The sequence below is a fragment of the Varanus komodoensis genome, unplaced genomic scaffold, assembly GCF_004798865.1.
Source record: "Varanus komodoensis strain SLA01 unplaced genomic scaffold, ASM479886v1 scaffold1, whole genome shotgun sequence".
Lineage (NCBI taxonomy): Eukaryota > Metazoa > Chordata > Lepidosauria > Squamata > Varanidae > Varanus > Varanus komodoensis.
In genome coordinates, this window is record NW_025335268.1 from 120,625,296 (window position 1) to 120,648,403 (window position 23,108).

Here is a 23,108-nt window from a genome sequence, read left to right on the forward strand (position 1 = left end):
TGTTCTGTGATATCAAAACATTTGGGAGAAAACTGCAGGTTTTTGAAAGAGATTTTAAAAGTGGGCAGCTGAAATATTTTCCAAATCTAAAAATGCATTTAGAAAATTTTACATTTGCAGACAATCCTACAAGCCATCAGGAAATCTACAAGGAATTTTCTAGCATTGTAGCAGCTGCAAAGGAGAATTTTAGTAACAGACTTTTACAGTTCTGTAAGATGGAGACAGCCCTGTGTTTTCTTACTTCTCCAAATAAATTCACATTTGAAGAACTTGATCTTTCCTACTTACACAGGTTAGATCTTGAAAATCTGGAAATGGAGCTATTGAAATTTCAAGAAAACTCTATCTTGAAAAATAAATTCTATGACCTGCGTGCAACACTTGAGAAGATAGAGTGTGAAGGGATGACAAAGGACAGTACAGTTGGTGGTTCTGAAAATGAAATCCTTAAAGTGGGGAATTCTCTGCCAAACAATTTTTAGTCAAAGAAAGCACTTGGGATTGCTTTTCTTACTTTGTTTGGATCATTTTATGCTTGTGAGCAGCTGTTTTCATCTTTGAATTATATCAAATCTGATACAAGAGACAGTGCTGCATGTGTCACTCTCAAACTAACCAAGTATGAGCCAAGGTTTGAGAAATTATCAGCACGCACACAACAGCAAATACCTCATTAATTGTGCAAAAGCATTTCAATAAGAAGCTGTTTGTATCATTTATTTATTTATTAAAAGCTTTTATGTGCCACCCTTTATATAAATATCTCATTGAAAGCTCTGTTATTGTGTTTTTCTTTTAAGACAAATCTTTTCTTTTAAGATGTTAATGTATGAGTTGTTTTTTTCTAAACTAAAACCTCCGTTTTCAGGTTTGATTGCAGTGTTGTCACTTTGTGATAAATAAGTGGGTTCTGAGTTGCAGTTTGGACATTCGCTTTGTTTGTTTTTGTTGTGAGCCGCCCCGAGGCTTTGTTGCGATGGGGGCGGCGTAGAAATGTTTTAAATAAATAAAAAATAAATAAAAGTTTTGCCATCACTGGTCTAGTTTATTCAGCAATTACAACTCATTTTTTATCATTTTTCTAAAGAATGTGCTGACCTGTCTAAACTGGTGTCTGGCCTTGTATGAGGAAGGAAATTGGGTTTTACGTAACTTTTTTCAATCTGAATCTTTACAATAAAAAACTATCTCTTATCTTCTTATAAGATTGGCAAGTGGTTCCTAGAATAGCTGCTTTATGAGAAGAAGTGAAATGGTCAATGACAATACTGCTTTACTGAAGGTAACTGAGTAACTTAACTTCCTGTAATGATGTATGTAATATTAATGACTGAGTATGGTTACTTCTGCTTTTGTCTCAAAACTGAAACATAATTGAAATCTGCATCTGAAATGTTGTAGTTGAGAGGAGTAATTTCCATTGCTTTCTGGTGGGGTGCCCACTTTGCATGCATAAAGGCCTGGGTTTCATCCTCAGCATGCCCGATTAAAAGATCTCATAAACAGGCATGTTGGAAAGATTAGCTGCCTATGGAAGCTGCTTTGGAAGGTGACTGCTGGTTATAATAGACCACAGTGTGCTGGAGGGACCAGTGATTCATATGCGTGCAAGGGCAGGGGTGCATAAGAAGGCCACACTCTGCTGGGGAATGTTTTATCTGCCTCAGATTATGGGAAGTGTAGCATATTGCCATGTCATGTTCCAAGAAGCTGCTCTAAGCATCTTTAGTTCCTTTATGCTTTGACTCTTTGCTTTGACTATCATTCGTTCCGTGTAGACAGGACAATGAACAACATGCTCGGCTGCCTTATTCTGGGTGAGTAGGAAATGTCTAGGCTAACCATGCAAGGTAGCTCAGAGACCTTGGAGCCTATGCACTGAATGTTTGTGGTTCTTAGCTCAACCCCTGGTGTTTCCAGATTAAAGGGATCAGGTAGGAAATGTCAAGAAACCCCTCTGCTGGCTGAGACCCTGGATGGTCACTGTCAGCTGCAGTGGACAATACTGACCTAGGTGGACAGACAGTCCAACCTTTTATCACAGTTTTCTGTGTCCTATGTAGGAAGACTGAAGTGAGAAGTCCACACCTCAGTTCCAGAGGATGTTGCAGGGGGCAGTAAATAATAAAACTAAAGCAAATGGTAAAAGGCAGTGCAATCTGATGCAGAAGATGTTGCAGGCAAATAGTTACAGTATGTCTTTAGAATGTGTTTGTTCTGATTACAGTGGCTTCTAATTTTTCATATGAAAGTCAGGTATGAGTTTTGGGGTGGGCAAAACTGATGCATTCCCTTAATGCATTCTGATCCCCGAAAACCACACATAACTTGCCTTTGGCAGATCATGGTGGGGCAAGTGCAGGGACTGAACACTGTTTGGAAAACTATTTATTTCTAAGAAGGCAGGAAACATTCCCATGCACATGGGAAACCCATGTGAATGCTTTTAAGATAGTGCTCATTCAGATTGGCCTATTTGGAAACTTTCATTTCGTATCTAATTATGTTTGTTGTGACACAATAATGTACTCTGGATGCCATTTATCTCACCTGGTCTCCAGTGGAAGTGACAGATGCAGGTGTTTTGTAATGATGGTTACGAATATTGTTAATACTAATGGACAAATAGAGAAAAGCAGTGAATCCAACTCCAGCGCAGAACAGCCAGGGTGTAAGAATATTTCAGCCCAAAGCCAAAGGGGTGAACGTGCTATTTCAAAGATACTCCTTTTGGTAGAAATAGCATCTTTGGAGGTCTTTTTGCTTAGTTCCCAGCATTGTCTGCCTTGGAAATATGCATTTAAAATAATAAGGGAGTATATCACAGCAGAGAGTTGATTTTTAACATCATTCTGTGTCATTATTTTCCTAGGCCTTGGATTTCTTGTAGTCATCGTAACTGGAACAGGTACAAACTTTTTATCTTTTGTGAAGTGGGGTGGGGATGGGATAGGATCTCCTCTATGCCAGCTCATTTTCTTTGCAGCCAAAGTCTGTTTTCAGCCATGCTGTCTCTTTCCTATAATCCCGCATGACTCCTTTACATTCTTAAAAGGAGCCATCCATCTGAACATTCTGTCTGGGAAGCTTGACCATCCCTGCACTGTGCAGAGCTCACTTGAACTCATTTATGGCATTGTTGACAAGGGACAGATGAATCAATTTCAAATTGAAGCATGGCTTCTGACCGACCAGCACCACCAACGCAGGCATGGTGCACCAATGCCACTGGCCCATACAGGTTGTGGCAGGCTGGTCCAAGCCCAATGCCATCTTGTCATGTCTGCTAATATAACAGTGTGGGGACTAGACCCCACAATTGCTCTTCTTTAGAGGAAGGATTTAACCTGCTGCTTTATTGGATTTCTGTTTTCATAGATGGAGAGAAACCATGTCCCCTGCACAGGGGTTTTTATTTCTCTGCCTCTGTATGTTCTGGTAACCAAACTTATGGTGTGTTATTGAGGATTTGCGACTTTTCATGAGACTTGCATTACCATTTCTGGTGATCTAGAATTTAATACTAGACTTTTCTTGATCTAAAACCCTCAAGAAACTGCTGGAAAACATAAGAGAGGTTCTGATAAGGAAATGTTCTGCAGCTTTAAGCAAGTGAGTGATCATAGAATCATACAGCTGGAAAGGGCCTAATGCCAGACTCAAGTCATCCATCCAGATCTCAACCTGGCCTGACTGTGCTTAGCTTGCAAGATTAGGATCAGGCACTTCAGGCTATACAGAAGCTCAGAATGCACAATGAATACACAATAAATGCCTCACGTAGTGAACCTCTTCACACTGGTGTTCACTGACCACCTTTTGTCCCACATCACTGGCCACCAAGCTCACGCGATTCAGACAGAATCAAGCAAAGATAAGATTCCGATAATCTGAATTATATTACACAGTCTGCTCATTTCTCTTTTCTTTCTAGAAGCAGGTGTACTGGTTAGTACTTAGGCTTGTGATGATCTCTTTGGAACTCCTGCCCTTTTCTGCTCATCAGGGTTCGTCTTGTGTTCCGTCCTCGCTTAGGAAACAAGCCAAGCTGAAAGGAATTCTGTAAAAACTCATGAAACTCTGCACCACCAGCAACCTACTTCCACAGCATGTGCAACGTAAACAAAGGCTGCAGGTCACATGTGTTGGAAATGGGTGCTGCCTGCGCAGCGTTCACGCAAGCTTGACTCCTGGGTGGTGTCTGCACGAATGCTTAGTGTGTTTGCTGGGAAGTTGAACTCATGGCTGTGAGAAGGTTGGCCAGAGTCTGGGAAGCTGAACCCAAGAAACCTGATTGGTTCTCATCCCCAAAATAGATTCCTCACACTTTCCTATTGGCGTCCTTGTACAGCAAATAAAGAACTCATTTGTGGTTTAAGTATTTCCGGTCACCTACAGCTTTCTAAAAACATCTGTTTCCTGTTTCCTGACTGGCCCTGGATGGAGCACAGTCACTTTTATTCACTTTTGTTTGAGCTGAAATTTTGTCATTGAAATATGCTTTTTCTTTCCTTCTTTCCTTCAGAAGAGTGTTACAGTGACCCTGGAAGAAATGAAAGCAAAAACTGTAATTCTACTGCTATTCATGATTCCGTATCCAACTGTGAGTGTCAAGGAGACGTTGGCGTGGTGCATTCATATGATCTCCGTTGTGAGAGTGAGTGTTTCTCCTCTCCTTTAAACTGCACTCATCTTCTAGAGCTAAATTGTAGAGAATGTGATTTCCAGTCATAGCTAATGCTGAACTGCTAGGTGCATTTTGTTAAAACTCAGCAGGGCTTTCAAATACACCACATAGAAAGCAAACATACCAATATACCATTAGCTGTGCTGGATGAGGTTGATGGAAGTTGGAGTCCAATAACATCTGGAGGATCACAGGTGGGCCACCCCTGCAACCTAAAGATATAATTCTAATTCTGTTGGTGGGAAGGTGGTGAAGCAACCTAGGATGGCAGCTGAAGCTCTGTGAAAGCAGGTTGTGAGATGACTGCTGAAACACTTGGATGTGGCAGGGCTGCTCAAGCTTCTTCACCCAACACCTTCTTGTCTTAGATATCAAAGGGCAACCTTAGAATCCAGTTTGCATTCCATTTAGGATGGATGAAAGGATTATTCTAGACTTTGCACCCAAATCTAATTTTGCACATTAATGATGGAACTGAAACTCTTAAACATGCTTATGAAAGAGAAAACTTCACTGAATGTAATGGGTCCTGCTATTGAACAAACACCCATAGAGTTACTTTGCTTATCTTTCCAATATCAGTTTAAGTCTGAACACCTTATATCAGCCTCTACCTGCCTGCTATTTTCCTGATGTGTTGGATTGCAATTTCCATCATCCTCCAGCAAATTGAACACATTTACGGCTGATATGTTGTCTGCATAAAAAACTGGGGGAACAATGCCACAAATCCTTGAGCATTGAACCACAGGATAATAATGGAGGATCAGATGTGCACAATAAATGCCTTATGTTGAAAAGCTCTATGCGCACTGTTAGTGCCTTGGAGAGGGTTGTGTGCTCTACACTTTTCAGGCTAAACCTCATTTGTCTGGAGCTGTGCATGAGTTGAGAACTAGCATCCACCTGATTGTTACAGAATCATCTGCACAAAGTTTCTTCTATTAAACTCATCGTTTGGCATGGGCTAAGCAAGCTTCTGTATAACCTGAAATGCCTGATCCTGCCTAATTTTGGAAGCTAAACAGGGTTGGGCCTGGCTGAAATCTGGATGGGTGACTTGAATTCTGCATTGAGCAGGCGGTCGAACCTGATGGCTTGCTGGGCCCCTTCCAAACCTATGATTTGATGAAGACCAAAGCCAGGTTTCAAGCTGGTAGCTCAGGTACTTGCAATCAATATGCCAAATATTTAAGCCAAATAGGGTAAATATACCTTGGAAGCACCATTTAGAGTAATCTGGGACAGATATGAAGTTAAGTACTCCAATCTGAGTGAGGAATGGGAGTCTAGCTTCTTTAACCATTATCAATATCTTCCTCCTATTCCAATACTGGAAGTCATTCTGGGTCACCCAGGAGGCAAGGGATGGCTAAATCAACCTTATGCAACCACATGACTTTGACTGTCAGGCACAGGCACAGTCCACTAACAAAACTGGCCCCTACTGGGTGTTGCTGGTCCGGCTGACCCCAATGCCCCCACATGATGCCTGCTAATCAAGAAGTGTGGGGCCTGCTCCCAACAATGATGGTGGCATTCCTGGCCTCACTGGTTCAGGTGGAATCATGCAAAGATACGAGAGTTTGCAAGTATTCTGTAACTAGTTCATTTCTCTTGGCTCTCTAGAAGACACTGTAATAATTAGTTGTTTTACAGCAAATCAAGAATGCATTGGTGTTTTAAATCTCTTCTTCTTCAGCTACCTAGGGACCTCCATTTCTTCTCTACTGCATGTTTCTGGATGAAGAGCACAAGCACATGTTGTTTGATGTAGTATGAGGTGTTGTTGGGGTTTTGGGCTTTGGGGGTTTTTTGGTTACTGAAATGCCCTGTTTACTTTCCCAGGACTGAATGTAAGCAAAAGTTTTTACCATAGTGACTGTGCTGAAAACTGTAGTCCCAATGCTGATTGTCAACATGTAAAAACCTGTACATGTAAGATAGGATACACAGTGATGTCGCGATCTTGTGGACTCTATTGTGGCAGTAAGTGTATTCATTTATAGTTCCTTTAAGTTAAATCTTGAACTAAATTGTAGTACGGAAATGCGATTTTTCAGCCTCTATTAATGTCGTACAGCCACGTGCACTTTGTCAAAGCTCAACTGGACAGGGACAGATAAGAAATATAGTAGAGTTTAATTGAATTTGGTTTTCTACAAAAGATTGCTTCTTGAAATTAGAATCCAGACTGCATTCTTTCTAGCACAGAAAAATGAAAAGCATATTCTTGCCTTGGCACATAAATCTGTTTTTTTTTTTTTTTTTTGCATTCATGAGTGAAGCTAAAATGCTAAACACATTTAGGAAGGAGGAAGCTACACAGAATGAAATGGAGCGAAATTCTGAGTAAGCATTTTGCTGCAGATCCCTCCAATTTCAGTACACTTACAAGTCTAAATAAATGCCTTAACTATTGGGGAAGTTAACTTCAAATTTTGCCAACAAAAATAACTACTTCTATGTAAACCATCTAATATGTCTTTTCAATTTCATGTTAAAAGCCATGGACTAGATACATGCATTCTTAGACAGAGTAGACCCATTGAAATCAATGAGAAAAATTAGTCATGGCTAACTTCAATCCTATTGATATTCTCTTTTATCATGACTAAATTTAGATCAACCCAATAAGAACTGAGAAGTCTAAACACATTTAGGCTACAGTTCAGTGTACTCATAAGTAAGTGCCGATGCTATAGTCACCCTACATGAGTTTTTGTTCAGACAATAACAATAACAATGGAGCCAAATGTAACAAATCATGCTGTGATTATTTCTCTCACTGCATCACTTTTTATAGTGTTCCATCAATGTGTGTCGGTCATGTGCTGAAGAAGGAGTGCACAATCTAGGAAAGAGGGAGCGTTTCTAGTGCTGGGTAATGGCAGTAGGCTTTGCTAAATGCTCTGTGCCGGGGTGGAGAACCAATTCTATTTCAGAACAGCTCCAAAGCAGAGGTTCCCAACACGGGGCCCACAAAGCATTTCCGCTGTGGCGGCTGCAGGCACCTGGAGATGCTTTATTACTATTTTATCCATTTTAATATATGTATATGGATTTCAGTGAAATGCCCATAACTTTCTAGCAATTATATATGGGCCAAATGGCTAAATAGCCAAGTATCCATTTGAAATTGACATTTGCATCTAATAATATGTAAGAATATTTTGTAAGCTCCTCAATCCATTTCACTATAGTGTGTTTTATTGTATTTGTATTTTTATTGTCATCCCTTTTTACTGCTGTACCTGTGTTTATGATTATTGGGACCAGCCCAGAAAGGTTTGGTTTTGGGTGGTATAGAAATGAAAGTCACCCCCTTACACCCTGGCTTATAGTCATCGTGGGTCCTAGGGAGGACCAGGTATCTGTCCTGAGCAAGGGGATTCAGTGGATTTCCTGGGCTTGGTACCCTGACTCCAGACCACTTTGTCATGGCCCCAAGTCCAAGTTGCTGATGAGCATGCCCAGCATTCACAGTGTGGCTGGCAGGAATTGATCCTTGTTTGTTGGCTCCTTCTTTCATGCCATTTGCAGCAATCCTTGTGCTGCTGCACATGATGTGGAAGACAGTTGTCAGTTGCATGGCCTTTGGTTTGCAAGTATTTGCAGACTTCACCTCGGTTTGGTTTGCTTTCCAAGGGCTAAGCACAAGAGGAAGTCCACAAACACTAGAGGGGTGGATTCTGCAGTGCTTCATCACAAGCCTAGTGGGTTAGTGGGATGAGCAAACACATCCGGCATCTGTATCTGGAGATCTCTGATATCACCTAGGAATATGCACAAGGAAGAATTATTGTATAAATTAGGCTTGCTCCATGGGACCTTAAAACTGATACTTAGCAGGAATTGCTTCTTACCTGTATGACCAGGTGCTTGAGAGCAAACCTGGCTTGACTTGGAAAAGGCTTAGTATATTTGTTCACATGCATGTTTTAGGTCATGTCTGTTTCCTTAGCGTCTATAACCCCATGCTCCAGGCCAGAAACTACAGAGTGGTACTGTGGTACTTACACAGAGTGGTTCAGAACGATTGATTGCCACTTTCTGATGCTGCGCCAGCGCTGCAGTTGTACCTATAAGCTACTTAGAAATTGGGGGTAGAGAATCGATTTTGCTCAAAGGCGGAATTGGCTCCAGTTATTGGCAGGATCATGCCCACCACTGGCATGCACATGCCCCTCTAGATGCACACATGAGACAGACACGTATCCGCCCTCATGCATACACACCCATGCATCAATAAGTGAAGGCAGAGGAAGGACCAAGCAGCTGGTGACCCAGGCTGATGCTCCACAAGGTCCGGGCTGAGTCATGTCCTGGCACTGCTTCTGCATCCTCCAACCCAAACAGGAAATGTGAGGTTGTGAGCAGTAATGTGAACTGAGCTGTGCCCTTTAAGAGTTGTCCTAACACCACACTGGGTGGGGAGTGGAGAGGGTGTCAAAGTGCAACTGCCCAACTCCAAGCTCAAACCTCTGTCTCTACCTTTAGATCTGAAAGTCTGAAGACTCTTATAGGCCCTAAATGATAGCGAGGACCCATGTTTTTTATGTCTTCCAGAGACCATCTGTTTCCTCCCTGCTGACTGGGCCTGGGTGGAGAGCACAGTTGCAAGTTGTAAGATTTGTGCTTGAGCTGAATTTTTTTTGCTCCTTTCACAGGTCTGAGCAATGAAGGTTCTGGTGGCAGCGGCATAAATAAACCACATAAAGCATGTACTCAAGTTTATTATGGAACATACCTCTGTACCTGCCACGAAGGGTACAGGGTGACAATCCAGCCTGATGGGCATCATTGCGAGAGTGAGTGTATTTGTTCTCCACTCCTTTGAAACTGCATCTTCTTGAGCTAAATTGCAGGGTGGAAAGTTCAACCATTGCTAATGCTGTATTGCTGTGTATATTTTGTCAAAACTCAACCTGGTTTTCAGATGTACCACATAGATGGGAAACATATCATTACACTGAATGGACTTCCAGTTTTGTTGGACATTTCCCACCATCCCCAAACATTGGCCATGCAGGGTAGGGTTGATAGCAGTTGGATTCTAATAATATCTGAAGGGGCACAGGTTCACCACCTCTACAATCTATGAGTGAAAGTCTAATTCTGTTGATGGGAAGGTGGTGAAGCAGCCTAGAACAGCAGCTGAAGCTCTCTGAACGCAGAGTATGAGATGACTGCTGAAACACTTGGATGCAGCAGGGCTGCTCGTGCTTCTGCACCTAACATTTTCTTCTTCAAAGGTATTAAAGAGTATACAGGGAAAATCTAGAGAACACTAAGCATGGTGGATACAAGTAAGAAACAACACAGTAATTGCCTCTGTTTTTCTGTGGAAGAGTTCATCTTGATGTTAGAATCTGGACTGGTATTCCATCCATCCCAGAGAGACCAAAGCTTTATTCTGACCTCTGTACTAAACTGGTTCTGCACATCCATAATTGAGGCTGAAATGCTAAACACACTTGCAAGGCAGGAACCTAGACATGTTTTGTGAAGCACCGAATGAAACATGCTAAAGGTGATGGGTTGGATGCAGACTGAAGTCCTGTTGATTTCAGTGGGTTTCTGTGATGTGACTAAGACTGGATCCACTGGGTAGTGAGAAGTCTAAACACATCTAGGCCCCAGGACAACATGCTGATACAGCATTGGCAGAGCTACATCCCACATCCTTGAACTTTGGCTAAAACTATATTAATGCAACCAACCTTTCTATGCAGTTCTATCTATCCTGTTACGGACAGACTTCTCTTAGTTTTACATGGAAAATTTTCCTTGCACTTACATATTTGCATTATGTCTTTTCTTCCTAGAAATCCCTCAACGCTGTCAAGAAACTGAGTGCCTCAATGCAACAAAATCAGTAAGTGTGTTGTGCAACATGTGTGCGTGCGTACATGTATTGTTATCCCAGAGTAAGGCACAGGAAATGGCTGATATGGTACCTCCTATTGCAGTGAATGATACTTAGCAATATTACGGGCATTTCATTTGGACAGTAGCATGACCAGATATGGATAGTCATTCTTCTTCAATAGTCTGGATTTAGCTAAGATAGGCGTGCTTTTCAGAGCCCTGCCCACAGCAGCAGCTTTTCGACTTTTCACTTTGCACTCTACATGCCTGTTGTGGCAAACAGAAGTGAGACAGGAAAGGCTTCCAGATGCCCTTTCCAAAATATTTCAGAGGTGGGACTGCTCCACTAGTTCTGATGAGATCATTGCTCTTAGCCCAAACTCTTCGAGAATCCACTTGTACCTGTGGAAAAGGATGGACCTGCTTTCAGAACAGTCTGTTATCTCATTGAATCCAAGGTAGAATATACCAATGACCTGCTGCATGAGCAGGATCAACTCCAATCTAGGCAAAAGAACTGAATTGACTCATTTCCCACTGAGTATATATATTCAAGGGTCAGGCAAAGAAAATTTTGCAGGGTTATTGGAGCACCATGGTCAGAGTGTTGCTTCCAACTTCAGAGCCGGAAATCTGAACGATCCTCTGCCCTCCATCTGCTCCTTCCTTAATATTATGTAGCATTGAAAGAAAGTTTCTTCTTTTAAATTTAATGTTGCATTTTCAGAATGCAAATGATAAGCTTTTTTCCTCTAAACCTCCGTCCCCCAAAGTCTAAGTACTGAATGAAAGGTAGGTGCTTTTGCTATAAGGAAGTTCTCTTTTCTTCTCCAAGCCCACTGAAACTGGGAAAAATTGAGAGATGGAGGAATGTGGACAACCAAAGTGCTTGGTTAATGCTCCAGCCAGTCCCTTTCTTTTAAATAAACTACATCAGTCAAAGTTGAGCGTTAAGGACTAAAAAGACCTTCTACCCCTCTGCTGTAAAGTTATTTTCAAAAAAAGAGTGGATTGGGCAGAATAAATTTTGTGAACTAAGATATTAAAAGAAGGAAAGTTGAGAGGAAAGTGAGAACACAGATGGTGACTCGGCCCTTCGATTAAAAATGAAATCTCTGCAGCATGCATGTTCTGGGAGGCCACTTGCTTGTGAACATGAAGGGCGTTAAGAAGTGGGGCACCGCAGGTAGTCAGGGCTTAGAGGAAAGTACTGTGTACAAGATCTTTTCCCCCTTTTGAATCTTCCAGGACATGCCCTGGAACTGGAAACAGGCTTCTGGAGAGTTTGCCTATAGTAACAGGGTTGGGAGAAATCCTGTCTGTATGAAGGCTTGTTGGAAAGAAAGTTGAGGACTGGGAATAGGAACTGGGTAGTTTTGAGAAGGGAAACAGAAGCAGAGGACTTTGATGTGTGGGAAATAAAACTTAGAGAATGACAGCTCCTTTCTTAATTCTAAATGAGCAAAGGGCTAGAAGGTTTGCCATGTCTCCTTTTGCTATCTGGAGTCCTCCATACATTTGTAGCTCCCACTTTCTGCTTGTATTCCACTGGATCTACGTTTTAATTTATATGAAGATTTATAGTCCATCCTCTGGCGTTGGCTGCCCTGTTATCTTCCAGGCTATGGGAATTTAAGAAATTGCTGTGGGTGTCACTACAAGAGCTTCTGTAGAGGATTTGCCTAATGTGGGCTAGTTAGTCAACAGAGATGGGGTACATAAATAGCAAGGTGGGTTGAAGAGAGCAACAAGTGAAATGAGGTTTAAGGGCTCTGTTGAGATCCCTGCCCTAAACCACATTCCTAGAAACAAAAACAAATGATCCTACTGCCCCAGAAATGTTTAGATCTGGAAGAGTACTGGCCAGATTAGAATGCTTGCAGAAATGTTGCTGTACTAGATTTGTTTTTGTGTGAATTGCATCAGTATCTTACCTCCTCTCCAAGCTGGCCTTTGCAGTTCTCCTCACCTCCATTTGATCCTCACACTGAATTTGAGAGAAATTAACTGCCTAAGCTTGCCAGGTGAATGTTTTAGCTGAGTGGGTATATGCACCAGGATCTTCCCAACTGTGATTTAATCCTTCAGTGACTGTATTATGAATTTCTGTTCCTGCATGCAACAGTATCAGACTTCCACCCAGCTTATCCAGTGCCAATTTTGACAACAGTGCAGTTTCCTTTTCCCAGCTGATCTCTGCCAGAAACAGACACAGGATCCCTTTCTTCTCTTCTTGTAGGGTGGCTACTGCTCCATTCTGGCGCCCCTTTCCCACAAATTACAATCTGTCTGTGAAAATGTCAGATTGCACAATGTTTCTTTAAAGGTAAGACTTCCTGAAAATTGTGGAAGAGCATTTGACCACAGCTTCTCTCTCCTACAAAGCCTCTGGGCTGTCCTGATATGGGGGGGCGGGGGGGGCGGGGCGGGGCGGGCATGTTTGCTATACGAGCTGTGCACAGCCACTTATAAGCCATTACAAATTTTAGAACTAGTGGCGAGATAGACCATCTGTGGGCAGACCCTCCAAGGTACACTGGGCGTTTTGGAGGGACCGCTCAGAACTGTCAGACGGGTTCATGAACACTGGCTGGCTGTCAAGAGGAAACAAATCTGTGGCAATGTTGCACATGCATGTGTGTGCATGTGTCAAAAAGGACACAGACCTGATGAGTCTAATAAGACATAGTCTCAAGCAACACCCCCCAAAAAACTTTGAGGAGAATTTTTTTAACTGACAAAAAGTGCACCCAGAAGGCACCGCAGCGGCAGGAAGTGGGAGATGCCTCCACCAGTCATCCCAGCAGCCACTAAAGCAGTTCTGTGGCGTCTGACAATGTCAGTCTCCCTGGTACCTGCTTGGCAAGAGTGGCTTGTAAGCAGTTCAGGTTGACCCATGATGGGTTGTGTCATATGGGTTTGGATCACATGATGGGTCAAAGTGACCCCAGTGCAATCCATGGATTGTTAGGGTGGGTCAAGAACAAAATGGTGGGTTCACATGACATGAGGAATCAGGGTTTCAAACAGTTCATTCAGTTTCAATGAGGTGTCCCAGGCCATTTTCAGCTGCAGAGGTAGTTGCTTTACAACGGGATTTTCGTTCATTCTAGCTCAGGACAGGCAGCCCCTGAGTTATGAATGAGTTCTGTTCCTGAGAAAATGGAAATTCGTCTTTAAGTCAAATTTGTATGTAAGTCAAATCACGGATAGTTGGTCCTCCACATTTGCAGGGGTCAGGAGTGCAGGGTCCCCATGAAAGTGGAAAACCCACAAATAGCTCTAAGCCACCCCCCCCCCCCAACTCTCCAGCATCTCCTCTTTTCAGCAAGGAAATGCCAGAGAGATTTCCCTCCCCAGATGGGCAGGGCAGGAAGGCCTGCTTTGGAGGCCTCCCTCTCTCCCCTTTAACTTCTCCTCTCTCTATAATGACAATTATTTCCTGCTGTATTTTAACAAGTATTATTACAATTCTATACTGCCCATAATCAAAGCTCACTTTATGGCAGTTCATTTGTAAGTACAAATTGTTTGCATCTCCCAGGGATCGCTGGGACATTTTACTTCGATTGGTCCAGGGTTTCAGGCAGAAATCTTGCCTTCATTTGCCACTGGAAACTTTTCCCAGGAACCCAGTGATTAGCTAATTTTCCCTCTCTGGTAATGTGAGACTCGGTGTAGGGTGCAATCCAATGCATGCTGAAGCAGAAAAAACGTTTGCAGCTTCCAGCATGCTGGCTGGGGCATGCTAGGAATCGCAGGACTTTCTTCAGTGTACACATGCAAGCAGTTGCACCCTTAATGGTCCTATGCAAGTGGGTTTTGGAGGCCTTTAGATGGCCATGTAGTAGCATGCAATTGTAATTGACTTCAGTAACATGCAATTGACTAGGTTCTTCCTCATTGCTACCACCACCACCCCTTGATTCCATGCCATGCAGCATCTTCTACATTCTTGACATATATGAGCAAAAAAAACGGGGAGATGTATAAGTCCTTAAAAACCCTGATTTTTATTTTAAAGAAATACTATCAGCACATGCAATGGGATGGCTTTCCAGGGACATATGTTAATGTCCCTGGGAAATTTATCTGCACAGTGTGGATAAAATGCCCCTGTGCCTTCCGGCTTGTTTATCCTCCAGTACATCATTTCAGGAGCACCAAGAGAAGCAGAAAGAGAGAAGCCAAAAGCTACCTGTCTTGGCCTCTGTCATCCATGTTCTCACCCAGTGCTCTTGCCACGGCCAGCAGAGCGGGATTGCTCATTAGCAGTCCTTCTCTTCTTGCATCCACAGGGGTGCTGGGCTTGAGTCTGGAGTTGGGGGTGAAAAGGGACAGCTCAGTCTCTGGTACCCTGCCGCTCAGCTGTAGCACCTAACCTCTTTCAAATGACTGCATGGTAGCATTGGTCAACTTGGAATGTGTATAAGAGATACAAAATAAGGGAGGGGGATTTGTTAAACCTGAAAAGAGCTGTTTCTGCATTGGAGAATGGGATGGAGAATGGTAGTGGAAGTAATTTTTAAAAAAACCTTTGAAGCTGATATGTTGTTAGAGCCTGTTGTTCACTTTTAAATTTTGTCAAGCATTAGCTTCTTTTGATAGGCAAAATTAAGTTTTATACTTGTGATAGTTAGCATTTTATGCACAAAACATGGGAAATGACCCAAAGACCAAGCTATAAGTAACTCCTATTTCTATCTATACACACATGCACAAGTGATGACCATGCTGAAGTCTACTATTTGTGCTAGAATATACAGAAAGTAGACCAGAATCTACTGATAGATCTCCAGGGAAAAGCCAGGCAATTTTCAGTAGACCTGCAAGGGTTTCCAAATCCCAGTATTTAAAAACAAAGTTTTTCCTCCTAAACTTGGTAAGAAAATTTGGAGAAAAACTGGACTACATTTGTGTGCAAAGCTATCTCTGTGTCACTCTCAGTTCTAGTACTGAACACAGATTACTGGGCTGAGTATTTCAAAGTACCGCTTGTTCTGTAGTTCTGTATCCACCTTCCTGAGCCACTTTTGTAACTGGCACCAGTTGGTGGACCTCAAGGAAAAACTAAGTAGATCCAACAAGTCTTAAGCCTGTCCACTCCTGCTATGCATATTCTGAGAATGCCTCTTTTAGTGAAATGCTTGTAAACAGTCCAGCAAGATTTTAGAGGGTTCTGAACTCAGTGTATTTTTTTTAAAGCTGCAGACCGTAACAGTCTCCTTTGAGAACCATTTGGTCAACAATTCCCTCCAGAACATCACAGTAAATGTGAATCGTGTATCAAGTGTGAACGTGATTCTACAAAAACTAGGCTCAACTGCAGTAAACTTAGCTCTTGAATCTCCAGAGAGACAACCAGAAACTGTGGTTAATAACCTTTTAGGTAAGGAAAGAGGACTTTCATTTTACCTTCTGGAAAGCCAAGAGACAAATTATTTCTTTGCCTGTATTTGTTGCTGGCAAAATCCCATGGTTGTGTTGTGTTTCTTCTTTCTTTTCTCACATCTGTCACCTTTCAATTTTGTTGTGAAAGTTATGCATATGGTAGGCCACACATTACCCTTGTTCAATGCTGGGCTGGACAATCAGAAATTGCCTTGACACCTTTTTCACAGAGAAAGCCTTGCATAGAAAATGCTCAGATTCTGCTGGCCAATGAACTCGCCAGTGTGGGATTCTATTAGTTCAGAAGAGTAAAACTCTGGAAGTGGATTAATCTATTGAGACCCAAACGCCTTAGCACTGATACTTCTTTGATGATAGAATGCTGGATCTTGGGGTAGAATTCAGTTTCATAAATAGACTCCTAGATGTTTCCTCTGATGCAAATACATTAGGTTTATGACTGAGGGCAAGGCTAACCAAAAGGCAACAGCACAACTGGTAGAACCCTTAAGAAAAATCTGACACTACGGGAATAAATCTGTAACCTTGGGCAGTTTTCTACCCACTTTGTGCCTGTTCATTACTGCACAGCAGAGCTGTTTCTGGTCATGAATAGTTTCCCAGTGACAGACTCTCTTTGAGAGTCAGTTTGCAAAGAAAATTACTTGTGGCCTGTCCAGTGCCATGGTTGAAGCTGGACCAGTTTCAGCCTGCTCTTTTCATGGCTGTAGACACAATAGCTTACAGAGCTGTAAGTGACCACAGAGAGATTCCCACTGCTCATGATTGGTCAGGTGCAAAAGACTTTTCACCCATTCCCTTCATCCATTACCTATGCACAAGGGTGAAAGAGTTAGTGAGCAAGATTTTCTTTAAAATGGGAGATCTACCTGCTCCCTCGCCAAAAAGAGGAAAGGGGAATGGGGAGGGGAAGGGGAAGGGAAGATGGGGTGCTTTGTCTCCTACGGGAAAAAGCCAGTAGCATCAGTACCCCTACTCTATCACCCAAAAGCAGTTTCCAAGAGTAAGTACACCCTCTTTCTTGTGCTGACATTCCCAAGAGAAAGAAAGCTAGGATATAATAGCAGAAATAGTGCAAAGAGGATGGTTTGAACTGAGTCACCTGTGGCATGGCGGTGAGTCAGCCATTATGCTGCTGGTAAAAATGTCTACTGTAGATTCCCGCATTCCTTTCTTGGTATTTTATTGCATTGCTTAAATACTGGGAGAGGAGACCCAGCATGGTGGGCCAGCTGCTGTCTGTTGACCACATGGGATGAACTGCCAGTGCAACAGGAAACAAGCATTTCTTAAGACTATCCTGGAGTCAAACCAAAATGTCCTTTTCCAGAACGGCATCAGTCAAGGGCGCTCCTGTCTGCAAACTCTGCTGACCTGCCCTACAAGAGTTTGGGCTTGTTTCCAGGGGTTTAGGGACCACTAGATTCTCTGTGCTTATGGTGGATCCCACCAGGGTCCAGGCAGTGTTGGATACTGCCTTGTGGCCAAGTAAGTAAAATTTCACACCCCCTATTATCACTGGCCGGGGAGAAATTGTGTGTTCTTGGTGACTTCTCACAAGTTACGAATGCTGAAGAAATATGTCTCTTGAGGAAAGCTGTTTGGCTCCTTCAGAAGAAATGAGTAAAGCCTGCACATTTATTATGGGAGAAACCCAGCAACTTGTTTAAAAAAAACCCCTTATTATTAGCATTCCTATATGTATCCAAGAACCTAAGTCTCTTCTTTTGCTTGTTTTAGCAATCCAAACAAATATCATCAATGAAACATTTATTTCAAAAAATGAAACATTCAGACTAGAAGTCCAAGAAGACCAAATGGCCATTGATACCAGAGCCATCTTTGATGGGACCAGCAAAGGTAGGCTTTTCCATACTCTATTTTTTTAAAGAAGTAAAATAATATTAGTAGTTGTTGCCTAGAAGATGCAATTATAGTAAGTTCATATCTGAATTTACAAGGACTGGATTCCTCAAGTGTAACTCTGCTTTCATTGTTGCCTGCCATGCAGGTAGGGAAAAATCTTTTCAAGGAATAGATGTCCTCAATCCATGAAAATAGTTTCCAAAACAGACCTGTCTGAATGTACATGTTTTGTGGTGACTGCAACAATCGCACCAGACAGAAAGTGTGCTTATCACTTTGGTTCCCCTTTAATTCAGCCAGCCTGGAGAAGTCATGCAAAGAGCAGTTGCCAAAGATGCTTCTACTCCACTTGCTTCTATGCGAAATTTGTGTCAGTCCAGTTTTGCTCAAGATTCACACATTGCAGATGGGACACAGATTTGGATGCAAACGAAGGTCAAAGTCCACACAGATCAGAACATGCAATGACTGCACAAACAATGTGCTGAGCTGTGTATGTGTATGTTTGAAACATGCAAGAAAAATGCACGGGGGACAGGAGAAGAAGTACATATGTAGGATAGAGCCCAAGGGATGAGATGTTTTCCATCTTGTGGCACCTATTTTAGCAAGGACAAGTAAATGTATGGACCTATAACAGTCTGCCTCAATTTGGTCCCCATCTTGGCTAGGGAATGGCGGGAGTTGCCATGGATGACAGTCCAATGCAATTGGAGGGTGACATGTTGGCAGAGGATGACCTACGCTGTATGGGCAATGTTATCACAATACAGAGGTTCTGTTGCTGATCTTCCTTCTGCTTCTTGAAGGCCCTCTTGCTGTGGCTTTTATATCATACAATGGGCTGGAATCACTCCTGAGTTTCCAGAAGAATGCTACTCTGCTTGGCAATGAAACACTGAAAGGTGGTCGTGTAAACTCCAGGGTGGTAAGCACTGCCACCAGCAGCTCCAGGAAGAATATTTCCAGCCCAGTCAACCTCACTCTCCGTCACACTGAGGTGTGTAAATAAAGTCTATGGAGGAGATCCGTGAAATGTCGTATTTTTTCTGTCTACCTTAAGACATGATAGAAAACCAGGATAGGAAAGAAAACTTAAAGTTCGGTCTAGTTTTCAGCTGAACTGCCTGCCTATGTCCAAGCCATCCTCCCCACCTGCCAGAGTGATAGCTGAATAGGCTATCACGTGTGCATATCTCTATATATGCCTATATACACACTTCCTTTTCCATATATCTCATGGGTTGCCTGTTCATTTTATTCAGTAGCCTTAAGGGCAGTCTTTCCCTATCATCTGCCTTCCAAGTGTTTTGGATTTCAACTCCCATCAGCTCCAGACAACATGTCAAGGAATGTTGGGAGTTGTGGTTCTAAACATCCAGAGGGCTCTAGGTTATGGAGAACCGTCCTTGTGTATGTACTAGAGGAAAGCATACGTGGATACTCTAAGCACCTCCATTTAGCCCTTTTGCTTCTTGGCAGAATCACATTGCCCAGGAAAAGATGATTTGTGTCCACTGGAACTCTGCAGGCGGGGGTGGTGCCTGGTCCCAGGAAGGCTGCCAGTGTCTCCATTCTAATGGTACTCATTCAACATGTAGCTGTCAGTTCCTGCCCAGCTTTGCTATGCTGATGGCCGTCACACCTGTAAAGGTACGTGAGAATTAGTTCTGAAAGTGTTTCAGTTTGTTCTTGCATGCAGCAAGGGATCCTGAACCTATTATTATTATTATTATTATTATTATTATTATTATTTCACTAAATTCAAATTGAATATCCATGGGTTTGCCCTGCAGTTCTCAAACCAATACTGATTTCACAATGAAGTTACTAGTGGAGAAATATAGTCACAGAGCACTCAGTGAAATGCTGCAAATATCTTTTGCAATCATTAATGGGTAAGACTCTTTCTATGGAATGTAGTATATACAGTACTGAAAAAAATTCAGTCTCTCAAGATTCATTAAGTATCAGTGGGTCAAAGGAGCGCTTACATCCATATATGCCCAGCTGCCCCCTGAGATCGGCGGAAGAGGACCTTCTCCGGGAACCCTCCGTGAAAGAAATTAGGAGGGTGGGTACTCGGAGGAGGGCTTTCTCAGCGGTGGCGCCTAAGTTATGGAACGCGCTCCCCAGAGAGGTCTGCCTGGCGCCATCGTTATTTGTTTTTCGGTGCCAGGCGAAGACCTTTTTATTTAAGCAGCATTTTAAATGTTAATATTATTGAATTTTATCTGGCCAGGGCGGCTCATTTTATATTGTATGTATTTTATTTTAATGTTTAAATTTTTAATTATAATTATTTAACTACTGTTGTAAGCCGCCCCGAGGCTTCGGCGAATGGGGCGGCATAAAAATGTTTTAATAAATAAATAAATAAATAAATAAATAAATAAAGGAAATTCTGTTCAATTCTATTCAATGTAGTCAGTGTGTGGCTGGGTGGGTGGATGGGTGGGTGGGTGAGATCATGAAATATGATGTTATTCATACCAGATCCATTTTGGCTGAAAAACATTCTCAGATATGACTCTTGGAGTAGAATCTGCACATTCAGTATGATTTTCACTTGAGAGGACATCTGGTGTCAATAAGGCTCTACAGAGATGAATATATTAATAATACTAGCAAAAAAGGGGTAAACTATCATTCAGAAGCCATGTGTGATGATATCAATGAAAAGACTTGATAGTGATACTGGCACTGTTTTATTACATACATAAATATAAAAGTTATATTTTAACATTTTGGCAAGGTGTTAGCGTTCTATCTTTGACCAGCACCATTCAAGCTAGTGGACTGAGGAAACTTTAGAGCAGCTGAGAATGTGTTCCTCAGCTAGAGCAAACGTAAAAATAACTTGCTTCTCAAAAGACCATCTTGTACCTGAGAACAACTGTCTTGTTTTCTAGGGAGATCTGATCCTCATCATCCTTGGCTACATTGGATTGAGCATCTCACTCTTCTGCCTCTTCCTGACTATTGTCACATTTCTCCTCTGCCCCTCCAGCCAGAACAAAAGCACATTCATCCACCTACAGCTCAGCTTGTGCCTCTTCTTTGCTGACCTCTTCTTCATAGTTGGATCAGACAAAACACACAACAAGGTATTTTTATGTCAGGGCGACTTCTTTTATATCTGGCCAGGGTGACTTCTTTTATATTGTTATTTATTTTATATTGTTATTTTTATTTTGTTATTTTTGTATTTTATTTTATGTTGTGAGCCGCCCCGAGGCTTCGGCAAATGGGGCGACATAGAAATGTTTTAATAAATAAAATAAATAAAATGTGTCCTGGAAGCTGGTATGTGATACTCTGCTCACCAGAGAGTTCAGGACCAATTATGCTCCCTAAGTCTAATTAAGCTTCCTATAAGAGTTAGGCTTAGTTCTTTCTTATTTTTGGCTTGAACTCAGTGTCATCAGCGAGACCAATTTTTGCCCTAATCTCTTTCTTCTCTTTTGTAACCCTACTCAATTTATTCCATGTGATAAGGATTTACATGTAGTTTAAGTCTCCTTCCATTTATGCCTGCCCACCCCGTAAGATCTGGAGTGGAGGGAGCCCTCCTTGAAGGAGATTAGGAGGGTGGTAACCTGGAGAATGGCCTTCTCTGTGGTGACGCCCTGACTGTGGAATACACTCCCCACAATAAAGTGGAATAAAGTGTGGCGTATCACTTTATTATTTTTGGCGACCAGGCAAAAACTTTTTAATTTTCCCAATATTTTAAGTTTTGACTGTTATTTTAATGTCAGAAATTGATTAGGATGCTGTGTTTTGTTTTATTTTTTGTCTTACTGTTAAACAGTCCCAAGACTTTGTCTAAAAAGTTTTAAATAAATAATAAGTAGGATCATTCTACCTTACACCCACACTGAAGTCTCTTTGTCTGGCTACCCGCAGTACTTTTGTTGTTTCATATCTTATATGGACATACCTGATTTTGGTTAATTGAGCATACCTGGAACTGAGTCTAACTTGACCTTCCAACTAGGTCATGGCCAGTTTAAAGGCTTTGTTCTTAAAGAAGTAAGTTAAAGCAGTGCTGCTTGCCTGATCCAGTGATAGTTTACTAGTACAGAGTTCCTTATGCTGTATATTTTTTTTATTTTTGTTGTCGGGAATCTCCTTTTTCCAACTAAGCACTGAGTTGTTGACTCATGATGACAGAAAATTCTTAGGCATATGTGATAATGATACATTCCCCCCACTCTGTATCAATCTACTATTAATGTGTATTAAGTACAATGAGCACATTATATTGTTATGTCCATATTGAATGGAGAATAGAAATGGCAAGGAACTTGATATAACTTAGAGGGATCCCAGCCATTATACCTTTTTCTGATAGTACTGAAAGGGCAGGAGCAGGAAAGCCTAATCTGATTTCATTGTGATTACAATTTACATGGTTTCTTAATCTGAAATGTAAGTGGGGTTACCCTGCCCTGGTTTCTCCTTGTTGATGAGCCTAGATGGTGTGTCGAATTTTTCTATTCTAGTGCTCTTTGGTTGCATTCTAGTAGCCACTCACAGCCCCTTTCTGATTCTTATTCAAAGTTAACTTTGCTTATTCAAAGTGAAAAGAAATGCAAGTGACAAACATTGACCAGCGCATGGCTTTTTTTATTTCTGATCCAGGTCCTTTGCTCGGTGATAGCCGGAGCACTGCACTACCTCTTTCTGGCCTGTTTTGTGTGGATGTTCTTGGAGGGTGTGAATCTCTACCTCATTATCAGGAATCTGAAAGTTGCAAATTACAGCGGTACCAGCAAGAGTATCAAGATATCCATGTATGTTTTTGGCTATGGGATTCCTGCCATGATAGTGGCCATTTCTGCAGCAATTAATCCTAGTGCTTATGGGACTTCTTTTCAGTAAGTGCTAATTATATTGGACATTTTTGCAATGAGAAAGAGAAATTTAACACCAAACACTGAACAGATCTCTCTTAAAATGCCATTAAACTAGAATATCTATCAACAATAGGTTATCTAGTATCTGCAAAAATCAAAGCACCCCAGAGACTTTACTTGGTGCCTAGCAAGGTGCTCTACCCACCCACTTTAAAAGCAAAAGAGATATTCTTACCATCACCTGAGATTGCTACCAGATAGGGTTTTGATGGTACTGAAACTGTGATTTCAGAGCCTACAGAAACCTACTGTTGGCCCCATATTAAAGCTCAAAGTCCACTTCTGCCTTGCACTCAGTCTTTGGAGCAGGTTGTTCTTTGTCACACCTCCCATGGCAGCCAATTTGT

General features: G+C 41.9%; 1 protein-coding gene across 3 annotated transcripts in view; it reads left to right on the plus strand.

Moving 5' to 3' along the window:
• The first annotated feature begins 1,756 nt into the window (after positions 1–1,756).
• Positions 1,757–23,108, plus strand: part of ADGRE3 (adhesion G protein-coupled receptor E3) — a 31,833-nt gene continuing 10,481 nt past the window's right edge. The window contains exons 1-13 of one of the 3 annotated variants that reach the window (XM_044443142.1): positions 1,757–1,820; positions 2,876–2,911; positions 4,529–4,660; positions 6,539–6,679; positions 9,361–9,501; positions 10,519–10,568; positions 12,801–12,887; positions 15,767–15,950; positions 17,714–17,833; positions 18,649–18,839; positions 19,322–19,492; positions 20,752–20,946; positions 22,487–22,722. In XM_044443142.1, coding sequence (XP_044299077.1) covers positions 1,790–1,820; positions 2,876–2,911; positions 4,529–4,660; positions 6,539–6,679; positions 9,361–9,501; positions 10,519–10,568; positions 12,801–12,887; positions 15,767–15,950; positions 17,714–17,833; positions 18,649–18,839; positions 19,322–19,492; positions 20,752–20,946; positions 22,487–22,722 — 1,715 coding nt within the window. In that variant the 5' untranslated portion in view covers positions 1,757–1,789. Of the gene's footprint in view, positions 1,821–2,875; positions 2,912–4,528; positions 4,661–6,538; positions 6,680–9,360; positions 9,502–10,518; positions 10,569–12,800; positions 12,888–15,766; positions 15,951–17,713; positions 17,834–18,648; positions 18,840–19,321; positions 19,493–20,751; positions 20,947–22,486; positions 22,723–23,108 lie in introns of those variants that run through there. The other 2 variants (XM_044443151.1, XM_044443159.1) reach the window with 2 other exon arrangements.